This window comes from Cetorhinus maximus, chromosome 17 (assembly GCF_964194155.1).
Source record: "Cetorhinus maximus chromosome 17, sCetMax3.hap1.1, whole genome shotgun sequence".
Taxonomy (NCBI): domain Eukaryota; kingdom Metazoa; phylum Chordata; class Chondrichthyes; order Lamniformes; family Cetorhinidae; genus Cetorhinus; species Cetorhinus maximus.
The window spans coordinates 86,501,735-86,514,495 of NC_135895.1; the positions used below are offsets into that span (position 1 = coordinate 86,501,735).

The 12,761-nt window shown below is 44.1% G+C and overlaps 1 protein-coding gene across 1 annotated transcript in view; it reads right to left on the reverse strand.

The window, feature by feature from the left end:
• astn1 (astrotactin 1) overlaps nt 1–12,761 on the reverse strand; it is a 2,710,576-nt gene that overhangs the window by 1,687,792 nt on the left and 1,010,023 nt on the right. Inside the window, exon 5 of the mRNA XM_078561790.1 lies at nt 4,241–4,348. Within this exon, the coding sequence (XP_078417916.1) occupies nt 4,241–4,348 (108 nt within the window). The remainder of the gene's footprint in view (nt 1–4,240; nt 4,349–12,761) is intronic.

The window sequence follows — 12,761 nt, forward strand, 5'->3', positions numbered from 1 at the left end:
GATGGCAGATCAGTGATTGGAGGAGTAGCTAACACAGGAAAGACACGGGTTGCTCCTCCAATCACAGATTCTGTCTCTCCCAAGCTGAATTCTCCAACTCCTCCAATCACAACCTCTCTCTCTTCCAATCTTGCTGCTCCTCCAGAGACAGAATCTATGATTGGAAGAGCAGCAAGGGTGGAAGTATCAGTGGAGGTTGAGGAGCAGTTATTCTGGCTGGTCCTACTGTCAACATGCAGGACACTTTTCACTGTGCCATCATCTATCAGTTTGAACAGATGCTTGACAACCAGTCCAACCCCTTCGACTTCTTCCATAACGCCGAAGGCAAGAAGCTGAGTAAGAAAAAAGAGGAGGCAAGAGGTGGGCCGAAACGCAGAGTAGGGTGGTGGTGGATGTCTGTACCAGGCCAGCTGTTGCTCTGGATGCGCAGGGCTCTCTGTGTTCAAGAGTGGGAAACTGGCACAAGATTGCCATGGCAACACCTTGGGACCCTTCTCTCGATTTAAGAAGATTCCATACACCAACTTTTGAACGTAGGACTATGAAGACCTAGTGATATTTAAAATTGTAAGTGAGGAGTGATATACTGTTTGAGAAATATGGCTACCCTCACTTCAGTGTTGTATCAAGCTGAAACTTGAAAGTGTTGGTTCTTGGCTGCAGCATAGTTCCACTGAATCGCTCAAGATCAGTCAGTTCAGCAGAGATAAGCAATTGAACCTGGGAACTTACTGACTTGTGAGACTAGTGGACAGGTTGCTAGGCCTTCAGGGTTTTGACTGCTACCTTTAAGTAAATAAACCTGTGGTGCTAGTGGGTGGGGAAGTAATGACAAATGAGAAGAAAATTATCAAAATGCAGAAATTCATTTGGCCTGTTATTAGTTACATAAACTGCTTCTTATGCCTACCTGATTTCTGTTTCATTGTGTCAAGTAGTTGAATTTTGAGATAAATTTTATCTTAGTTTATTATTGTAAATTGGGAATTATATTTAGAATCCAAATTTGAGAGAAACCATCAAGGAACTAAGCATGAATGGATCCTGAAATCCTCATGTTAACTGCTTTGAATGACTGGGACTCGCTCACCTTGTCTTCACAGGTGATGAACAGAGACTTTCAGATGGCAACCGTAGCTCATGGGCGGTGAGACCTTGCTGCCTTACTGAAGCTTCCCTGCCTATGATGTACATAAACCAGCAAATTCGTGTTCTATTGTTAGTATAGACTTCATCCCATAACGCATGCACTAACTGCATGAAAAGCTGACATGTTGAAATGCTGAGGACACTGCGATGATTTTATACAAATGCATTGGTCCACAGCCTTGATGGTAATAGAAGGTCAACAAAGGCAACAGTAATGTTTCTACTCACTTGAAGTCTAATCATTTCACCCAATTTAAGTGGCCTAGAAGCATTTGGATTTCATTACAGAACATAAAAAGTGCGATAATTTCGAGCTCTTCATGTTGCAGTGGCTTTGCCGTTTTGTGCTATATTGGGCCAGAAATTCCGTGCAGTGTCAGTCATAGTCAGATGGCCACTCTGCTCCTTTTTACTTGCCTTAGTATGGAGCTGCACGTTTCTTTCCTGGACTCCTGACCTGGATGTGGGAAGAAATGTGCAGCGCAGCTGGATCCTGAGTCTTCCCAGTGCAGGGCAGCAGCGTCAAGGGAAAAGAAGCCATGCCCCCTTTTTAATGACGTTAGCTGCCATAAAGCAATAAGTTTTAAGGTCTCAGTCGCTTTGAGAAGGAAAGTGTGTAAGGTAAGCAGGTGAGGGGGTAGGGTCATCACTGGGGGGTTGGGGCGGGGGGTGGGGGGGGGTGGGGGTGGTGCAGTAGCCAGAGCGGGGCGGTAGTCTGGGGAATGGGCGGGTGTCCTGTCAAGTGGTCAGGAGGTGGGATGTAGTCGGGGGCGGGGGGCTGATCTGGAGGCGTCGGGTGGTTGGAGGGTGTGGAGGTGGTTAGGAGGGTAGTTGGGAGTCCAGTGGTGGATCGGGGGTGGGGTGGTGGGGATGAATAGTATGGTTACCCAGGAGTTAGAAGTGGTTTTAATTCTTCTAACTTTACTTGGGTAATATTCTGCTAAGAGAGACTGAACCATCCGACAGCTCCAATTTAAATCAGTGTATCGGATGGTTCCCAGTGCAGAGTAATTGCCCATCGGAAGTTTAAACTTCTCGGGCAATTGGGCAGTCACTGCATAGGGACCTCCAGGGTTCCCCCAGCGCATCTTCTGGGGTACCCCAGGGGGTACAACTTTCCAGAGATTGGAAGTTCTGGGCCAATATGTACTTGATTCCACGTCACAAGCAATTTTCAGACCTTTTTGTCTTCAGCCACTCTCACCCCTGAAAACTATATAAGTAAAGAAACAAGCTCCAACTGCAGAAATGAAAATCCCAAAGATCCACTGATAAATATTCACATTTCCCGAGTTGGATAGATTTTTGATAGACAAAGGAGTCAAGGGTTATGGGAGGGGGTGCAGACAGGAAAGTGAAGTTGAGACTACAACCAGATCAGCCTTGATCTTATCAAATGGCAGAGCAGGCTCGAAGGGCCAACTCCTGCTCCTAGGTCCTATGTTCTTATATTGACATGCGTATAGATTTCCATGAATTTACGTTGCAGTCTTTCCCAAAATTTCACACTATATTCCTCATTCTGTTTATGCGACAGTTTTACAAATGTGTAAATTGACATGACTATTCCAAATTGCGCACCGGTAAATAATATCAAAGAATGTAATTTAATCATGTCACTCTATCGTAATGACTATTGATTGTGTAAAGTGCACTGAAAATCATCTAGCAACTGTTGCATGAATAAATAATATTAAATCATGTGAGCCATATTACACATTATAAAATACATTTCTTCTCGTACATATCCTGTGAAAAGTGTAGAATAATGAGAATGTACAGTCATTATCATGATATTCTCCTTTTCCATGTAAAATAAATCTGTAATTATAAATGCAGAGCTTTTATTCATGCAAATGCACAGTTTTCACTTTTAATTGTGTTTGTGCAGAGGGTGGTGAGGGTGGTGGGGGCAAGTCTGAAGGTTTGCCTAGGATGCTTGATGCCCTTGCACCGGTCCTGTTAATTGTATATCAATTGAGTGTTTAATTGTATTCATGTGATGGACATTAGATGGAGACTCACCTTTGCTTATATATATCAGAACAGGCTTATAGCTGTGTTCTTAGCTGGAGTTGTACAGCATAAAATGTGTGTCTCTGAAAATAAATGCTTATGAGTGTATGAAGATTAGGCTCCAGTATTCTATCTTTCTCTGCCTGGCTATCTGAGTTATAACAATATTGTACAATAGTTCTGATAATATCACAAAGTGTGTCATTTAGTCTTGACTATGAAAGTCATGTTCATGAAATTAAAACAAAAATATATTTTGCAATAGGCACGCTACGTTTCTGTTATAAATATTATATGAAGCTTCTGTTGTTCAATATCTATCCCTACATGGGTACTCTGAGACGTCCCCCATGTCTAGTTCTGATCCTGCTGGCATTTAATATTTGTGCCGTATCTAATTAGTATGCAGTAGTTTCCTGGTTCCTGACTGGCTGTGGTTTTGCTAGCCATTAATACCTGAAGAAGAGTCGTATTCAACTCGAAACATTAACTATGTTTCTTTCTCCACAGGGGCTGCCAGACCTGCTGTATATTTCCAGCACATTCTGTTTTTATTTCAGAATTCCAGGATCTGCGGTATTATACTTTTATATACTCTCCATGTTTGGCCCTGGCTGTTCTGGTGTTTGATACTTTCCCGGTGCTGGGACTAAACTTGGGCCATCATCAGTTTGATATTTTTCTAAGTCTGTTTTGGCTCTAGCTGTACCACACATTTTCCACACATGTACCATGGCTGCTGTTTGATAAGTGTCTTGCGACCGACCCTATCTGGACGACATTTCATGTTTTATCAATGTTGAACCCTAGCCCTGCTTCACTTTGATATTTACTCATGTCTGGTCCTGGTATTTAATATTTCCCTTGTGCCCTTGACTTGAAGTGAATCTATGTAAATACGACGCCTCTAAGCTCATTTTAGGTGAATAGAAATGTAGTCGATTCACAGGACTGCCGCCAGGAAAAGGTTCACATCACTTTGCACTCAGCTAAGCTGATTTTCATACCATTGAAACTTCAATACCAAAATGCTAGCCCAATGCCAAAAAGCAATGTAGATTTGCTATCATACCTCTGCTACGTCGTCTGCTGCGGGAAGGGTCAGTGTAAAATGTCAGCTGGGGTTCATTATCAGCTTCAGTTCCAGAGTCACCTTCCGGGTTCAAGAAGGCAGATCCAGCTGCAAAGAAGAAGAATAAATTAAGAAACCCATTGGCATGGGACTCATGTTAGTGAGGAAAATGCAACACTTTTTCTGTGGAACCTACAGAAACGTTATCACTTGTGGTAATCTAGGATAATTTTATGCAAAATTATTTCCTACAAAATTAAATGTGGGTTGGGGGGGATGGGGCTGGGGCAGGTGGACATGGGTGCATACACATTACAGGAGAAAAAAGCTTGATAGGCCAAAATATAACTCTCATTTCATGCGTCACAGACAGTTTTAAGGTGTTTCCTCGAAGTTGCTCATGATCAATATATTTGTGTGTGAGTGTGTACGTTTTCTTAGCCTTGGAGTGAGTGAGTCAATTTAAAATAACCCAGCAGCAAAACCTTTGGTACTTAAAAGGAAAGGTTAGTTTATTTTACACTCTTGCTCTGGAAGTTATTAAGGAAACTGCCACTAACACACACACACACACACACACACACACACACAAAGATTAATTACAGATGATGATAAAAACAGTACTTAAAAACATCAAGCTCAATCTCTGTTGTTTCGATGTAGGCCTATTTTGAAGGCGAGATGTTGCATTTTCTGAAGTGAAGACTTGGAACTGCAGAACTGTCTCAGCAGCTGCAATGGCTTCCACAGTTGACTTTCCAGAGGTTGCTTTCACAGGCAAGCTTTGTAGATGGAACAGGATAAGGGGAGAGAGTGGTCCCTTGTTTCACTTTTGTAGTACTGTAGTGATGGCCCTTGGTAGCCTAGTTAATTACAGCAGTCCGATAGCTGGGCTCCATGGACTCTTCTCCCTCCCATAATGCAAGCAGTCTCTCTCTACTGCTCTGAAGATGTCTCTGAAAACAGTTTGAACTTTTCTGTCATATCTTTAGCCGGGAGCAAGATGGCTGTTGTACCATGTGACCTGGACAAACTGTCGTCATCTTCCAAATAAGGCATTCAGATCATTTAAATTAGCACTCTGAACTCTTTTCCCACCTGTGGCTCTAGATTTTGCTCTGGCCAAGGCGAAATAGACATTCGTACAATGAGGCATCGAAAAACTACATTATCTGCCGGATGAGGTCACAGTAAGCCATAACTAAATTAAAGATTGTCTTTTGTCCTCTCAAAAGCTAAACACAATCTGACTAACAAATCTGTCTGGTAGCTCGGAGCCATTTTGATATTCAGTTTTCTTTAAATCAGTTCAACATTTTTAGATGTGACCTTAAATATAGTTTTAAAGAAATGTATTTTGACTGCCCATCATAACATGTTTTCTGATCTGGCCTTCTCAAACACAAGCTTTGCTAGTGATGCACATGAATTAAAAACTTTAACAGTCATTCAATGTCTGGTTTGGTGCATAACCGAGCAAACAGACCAACAAAACTTTAGGTTCAACACCAGTGAAGAAGTGGTTCTGGGCCTTAGTGTTTGAAAGTGACAAATAGCCCGAAACTACATTGAGTTCCCCATGCAACACCTCATTTTAAAATTCTCCTCCTTGTTTTCAAATCCCCTCATGGCCTTGCCCCACTCTATCTCTGTAATCTCCTTTAGCCCCACAGACCTCCAAGGTACCCGTGTTTCTCTAATTCTGGCCTCTTGAGCATCCGAGATTTTAATTGCTTCACCATTGGTGGCTGTGCCCTCAGCTGCCTTGCCTTAAACTCTGGAATTCCCTCCCTAAACCTCTCAGCCTCTCTACTTTCCTCTTTTAGGACACTCATTAAAACCTGCCTCATTGGCCAAGCTTCTGGCCATCTGCCCTTATATCATCTTATGTAGCTCGGTGTCCAGCCTTGATATACAATGCTCCTGTGAAGCATATTGGGCCATTTCATTACATTAAAGGGGTTATATAAATACTTAAGTTATTGTTGTTCATCACTATCAGTGGACCGGTATTGCAAGGCTGTATCTGTGAACAAAACAAATGAGGGCAGGGTTGAACTTGGTGTGGACCAGTGTGGATCAGTACATTGCCAACAATCATTATCAAGTCTCACACAAATAATGGCCACTTACAAAATGAAATAGAGTGATAGTTGGTCTGTATCCTACAGAAGACTCAACACCTTCAGCAGCAAAGAAAATGAAGAAAAATTAGCAGAAAAGTGGGAAGTGAAAAATAAAACCTTAAAGCCGCCAACTGATAAACAAAGAACATAATTTGAAAGACAAAACATCAAGAGTGCGACATTAATTTTACAGTGAAATACATCCAGTCAACCAACTTAAAAGAACAGATGCTGGTGACCCGAAACAACGGGCAGAATACTGAGCTCGGCGGTAAGGCAGGCGCTGGACCCGGCCGAGGGTAAAGTGACGTAGTCCCGCGATATTTCATTCGGCGGGCACCCACCGACAATTAAAAGGCCTATTAAGGCCATTAAAAAGGTAATTAAATTCAAATTTATGCTGCCTGCCCAACCTTACGGTGGGCGGGCAGGCGAAAAGGCCAAGCGGGATGAGGTTTCCTAAGGCAAATCAAAATAAAATAAAAATGTTACACTTGAATTAAAGACACATCCCTGCTCATGTGACAGGGTTACATGAGGGGACATGTTTCATGACATTTTTATTTTGTTCATTAAGTTTTTTTAAACAGCGCTCTTTCGCGCGCATGTGCGAAAAGCTCGTGCTAAGCCTGCTGGCCCTCCTCCCTCCAGCCCGCACAGGCAGTTCTCAGTGCTGCCGTTCACGGTCCTCGCTGGGCAAGGCTTAATTGGCCCGCCCGCATACAATCGCGATGCGGTGGTGATCGCGAGCCGCAGTCAGCTTCCCGACTGCCCCTGCCCGCCCCCACCGAGCACCCCCGCCAAGGGCAAAGTCCTGCCCAACATCTTTAACGTATTCTAATACTTTGACAAAAAAAACATTGGATAAAATGAAATAACTGGTAACCATGGCCAGATTTTGTTCTCAGAATAATGCTGAGGCTATCGGCACTCACTTATTTATGCATAAATGATGCAGCAAATTCAGGCAAGGGACAGAGGCGCAGTTAAATGTGAATGTCCAAAAATTGTTGTCTAAGTTGCGCTCCTGTACTTCTATTGTGGTGAAAATGGCATCCTGCTCCTTGCCTCACTATCGAAATGCATTGAATGTAATGAAGTTGCTGTATTTGTGTGAACTAAAGCCCCACAGATATTTAGGGGTTTTTCTTTAGTTCTGATGAAGAGTCATACAGACTCAAAACGTTAACTCTGTCTTCCTCTCCACAGATGCTGCCAGACCTGCTGAGCTTTTCCAGCTGTTTTTGTTTTTGTTACAATCGTAAGTACGCTTTTAATTTATTAATTTATTAACGATGGACAACCTACTTTTCTGCTAATTCACTATGACAAGCATGAAGTTTCACTCTTTCAGGTTTTGCAGTTTTTGGGAAGATTTTAAAAATATCGAATTTGATATAAATTTTTTCCTTGCCTTTCCTTTCTGTCTCACTTTTTCTCTACCTCTTAACAAAATATTTCTTTTCCTTTGCTGTTTCTCTGTGCCTGGTTCGTCTTTGAATTCACCCTCTCTTCAACTTTCTTCTGAGTCCTGACAAGATTAAGGAGATGCCGTCTTTGTTGCCCCGCTCACTCAAGACCCAGTTGTCCTTTTTCTATCACTCTGTGTTATTAGTTCGCACTTTCAGCAACTTTGTGGCCAAACATTGGGCCAGATCTTCAAATCAGTGGTGATGCAGCACGCATCGCTGCTGACCGTGAAGATCATTGTGTGCTTGCCTTTTTGCGCACTTTCAGCTGGGACTCCCAATCCTAGTTGGAACAATGAAGCCTTGGTGCAGCCATCCACTGGAAAAACTGGCAAAGAGAGGAGCAGAGAAGAGGCCGCACCCCTTTTTCAACAACATTAGTTGCCAAATTCAGGTCTGTTTTAAAGGTCTCGATGCTTTCAGTAGGGTTTGTGGGTGAGGGAGTGAGTGGCTGAGCGAATGAATGGGTTATTTGGTGGGTGAGTGAATGGGTGATTATGTGGGTGGGTGACTGAGCGCGAGGGGAAATTGGGTGGGTGGGTGAGTGAGTGAGTGGGTGGGTGAGTGAATGGGTGCAGAAGTGAGTAGGTGAGTGAGAAATATGGTGTGAGTGGCTAGTCAGTTTGGGGGTGTTGTGATGTACTGTACATTTACCTTTAAGGGGATGTATCCTGAACTGCTGCCCATCATAAGACGAGATGCGATGTATAATCCCAATTTCTCTGTAGGCAGAATACACGAGCAGTCCTACAGGTCAGATTTGTCTACCATTTACCATTGTCTGTATATATTCTTATCTTAAAATGAAGAACTCACATTATTGTTTTGCCAATCCTTGTTGTGGGATTGGCATATTTTCAACAAAAAAAAAGAACATAACATGGTGGCAGTGGTGGTAGCCTGTGATTTTTGAAGATTTGACTGAAAAACATACAACCCTCAACCCTTTAACATATAACACAAGAACTCATGTGGAAGTGAAACAACTGTCAAGCATCCACAGCTTTGAAGTGTGTAATTGAGTCTGCACTACTGAAGGGATCCTGCACACAGCGCTCCTGTTCTGGGACATCAAACCTTGCACCAGCAGCAGGTGTCAGGCCCCGGTAAGATCACTGACCTGGGAGACCATGAGTAGTCTGAGTATACCTGCTGAGAAGGTTTATGCAGGAACGGCCACTAAGTAGCCATCTCCGGGGTTTGTAGCATTAAGCACAGCTCCACCGAGGGGACAATCCATTACTGCTGCAGGTCATTTCTTCAGGAGGTCAGGGTGTGGGGGTAGGGGGCCATTAAATACTCAAGCCTGGGCCAAGAAAGAAGAGTACTTCCAGCTGCCAGGAGCTTTTAGAAGGCCGTAAAAAAAAAACCTTTCCACCATTACATTATCATTTTTAAGCCGAGAGTCTATTTTTTTGCGTCAAAATCATAGCTTCATGAGCAAAGCCCAGGAAAGCAGCAATGGCACAATAGCACCACCATTGCAGTCAACCAGCAAGTTGTGGCCAGTTAAGGTACTGCAAGTCAGGGAGCTGCAAGAAATCAAGTCCTGAAGGACTGTGCGAGCCTGAACATTTGTTTCTGTCACTAATACTCCTACTAATCCTGCAAAAAAGGCCACAGGATGATCACAAAGTTTCCAACACTCAGTTGAAAGGCAGCAGATCTCCTCTCTGACTTCACTCTTTTCAGACAACACGTAGAACTCTGTTTTCTAGACCTGGGTACTTCTGAACTAGATAAACAAGGCATAAAGTTTAAAATCGCTACAGGCAATTCAGCCATCCACAGATTGAATACTTCACATCTATCAGACCTCAAAGATTCAGACAAAATATGGTCACAACTCAAAAACCAGTTAAAAGTGAAGCTCAATTTCCAAATAAGCTGTGTGAAATTCATGTATTTCAGACAACAGCCGATGGAGATGATTGATCAATTTATTAGCAGGTGCAGAAACAAAGGGCAGAATTTTACCGTCGGTGAGCAGGAGGCGGGGCCCGCTCGCCGACACGTAAAATGACGCGGGATGACGTCAGGCGGAACCCCCGATGTTACCCTGCCCCATTTAAATTTTCAGGAAGGCGGGGGTGCAGCAAAATCAGCTGTGGGCCCACCGACCCGTCAATGGCCACTGCCAGGCCATTGCCAGGATCAATTAACCAATTAAAAGACCTGCCCGTCCAACCTTAAGGTTGGCGGGTCGGCCAGGAGCCCCGGCAGCAACTAGAAAAAACATGAAACTTCATCCATGGGCAGGATGAGGTTTCATGAAGGGTTTTAAAAATTGTAATGAAGTTGTTCTGTACATTATGAACGTGTCCCAACACATGTGACAATGTCACATGAGGGGACATGTAAGGTATTTTTCTTTTCTCTATTTTTAACGGTTTTAAAAGTCGAGGCGATCTCCCTGAGGCTGCACTTAGGCTCATGCGTGAAAGAGCACACTCTCAATTTCAGGGAGTCCCTCCCACCCGCACAGGAACTGCATAGCGCTTCCCGCCGGATGTCACGCCGAGCGGGCCTTAATTGGCCTGCCCACGATCGGCTCCGCGCCCGTCCGCGATTGGGTCAGGCCCGCCCGCCCAACAAACGGAAAATTCCGCCCAAAGGGCGTGATTGCAACTTTACAACAGCAGAGCTAGTTGACAGTAGAACTCTTGATGGCATCTACCCCCATATAAGCATTCCAAAAAGACCTCTTGGACCAACTCAAAGATTAGGGTGTGGAAGCGCTACTACAAAGCGGACAGTATGAAGCCATACTACTAGGTAGACAGAATCTACAGGCTATGTGCAATTTGTCCCCCATTGGTATAATAGCCAACGCAGGTGAGTTTGGTAAGCAATGCAGGGCATGCAGCCTCAGAAATTGCCCAGGTTTTAATGATGTATGCAAAGCATGTGGCACCAGAGGACCCTGGAAGCACCAATGCATAAAACAAAGGTCAGAATACATGGTTCAATATCATGAGAAGCCAGGCAGGTACAATATTCCAACAAATATCAAACATCGCCAAAACAAGATCCACAAAATGACTAGCCAAGCTATATGACTGGATCATGAGCATGACCAGAACATCGATACCAGAAGTGAGCAGACTTTCCATATAGTGAATATCAAAGAATATACTGGTATGGGAGTACCATCAGAAGTTTTTGCCACCATACAGATTTATATGCCCAAGGATGCAGGGACAGCATAACCTATATGCAAAATCACGGGTTCCGGCCTTTGTTTTCAATATTGGTGCTTCTAGTGTCCTCTGGTGCTACATGCCTTGCATACATCATTGAAAGCTGGGCAATTTCTGAGTGCATGTGTGAGGCCGCATGCCCTGCATTGCTTACTAGACTCTCCTGCATTGGCTATTATGACAACAGGGGACAAATTACACATAGCCTGTAGGAGTAGGGGCAAACGCCCTTCCACTTTGCACACTGTATGTACCCACAGAACTGGCAAGTGATGGCTCAACCAGCCACTGCCAAACCTACTACATGCAATGGCTCAGAGATCCCATCCCTCGGATCCATTGCACTTCAATGTCTCTACATCGGCAGAGCACCCTGAGGTGGGGTGGTGAACCCCTAGCCATCATGGTCTACATTGGTACAAATAACACAGGTAGAAAGGGGGATGTGGTCCTGGGGTCAGAAGTTAGGGAGCTAGGTAGTAAACTAGCAAGCAGGACCTCAGAAGTAGTAATCTCAGGTTACTCCCCGTACCACGCGCAAGTAAATATAGAAATAGGAGGATAAAGCAGATGAATGTGTGCCTGGAAAGATAATGCAGGGGGGGGGAGGGCTTTAGATTTGTAGGACAGTAGGATTGGCTTTGGGGAGATGAGACTTGTACAGGCCAGGCGAGTTGCACCCGAATACAAGCGGGACTGAGTTCCTTGTGGTGCAATTTGCTGGCGCTATTGGGGACAGTTTAAACTAACTTGGCAGGCATGTGGGAAACAGGAAGAAATATCAGAGAGGCATACCAAGGTGCACAGAATGCCGGGAGGGACACATAGCACAAGAGGAGGGAATAGTAAGTTTTTAGGTGGGGTCAGAGTAAGGGAGAAAGTAATTAAGTCTAAATCAGGGTTAATATGCATGCATGTAAATAAACACATATATGTGAATAAATAAGATTGCGAGTTGCAGGCGCAGATTGACATATGGACATATGATTTGGCTATAACAAAGACTTAATGGAAAGAAGGGCAGGACTGGATGTTAAATATTCACAGATGCAAGGTATTCAGGGAAGACAGGGAAGGAAATGTGTGACAGTAATGACTAAGGCGAGCATTGCAGTGCTAGGGAGAGAGAGGTCAAGAACAGAATCTACCTGGCTAGAACTCCCAGGGGACCTCTCTGCACATGAGGTAGAAGATATTGGGATCATAAGAGATGGCAATTGCCTAAAGTACTACCGCGTATCCAAATATGCAACCCAGAGGGGACACCTCTTTGCAGAATTTCGCTGGTTAGGTGTGGGGATAAAGGGAATAATGTTGTCTGACCATATCCTGTATGGATGGGGACGAGAGTTACCTGCGGTTTTAACACCACCCTGAACTGTACCTTTGAAATTTCTAGTGCCTGCCACGAACCTACACAGGTGGCATACCGTGGAGAAGGGGAATACTGCATGACCACCTTCGAGCCTCAATACCAGTACGGTAACATCCTCTGCCCAGTGATCAACTCAAGTTCCTGCTTCCATCCCCGGGACCCAACAACAATTGGACATTTGGCAATAAACCACATCTGGCCTCCTCGTAAGTAGCAGGTGGATATAACCAATGATTTGAAGGAGGACTTACCGAGTTACCTGCTTCCCAAGGGGGAGACGGGAAGCAAATCCCGAAGTTGATGGAACATCTACTGGAATTGCGAAAAGGGGCCCCCGGGCAGCAATGAAGC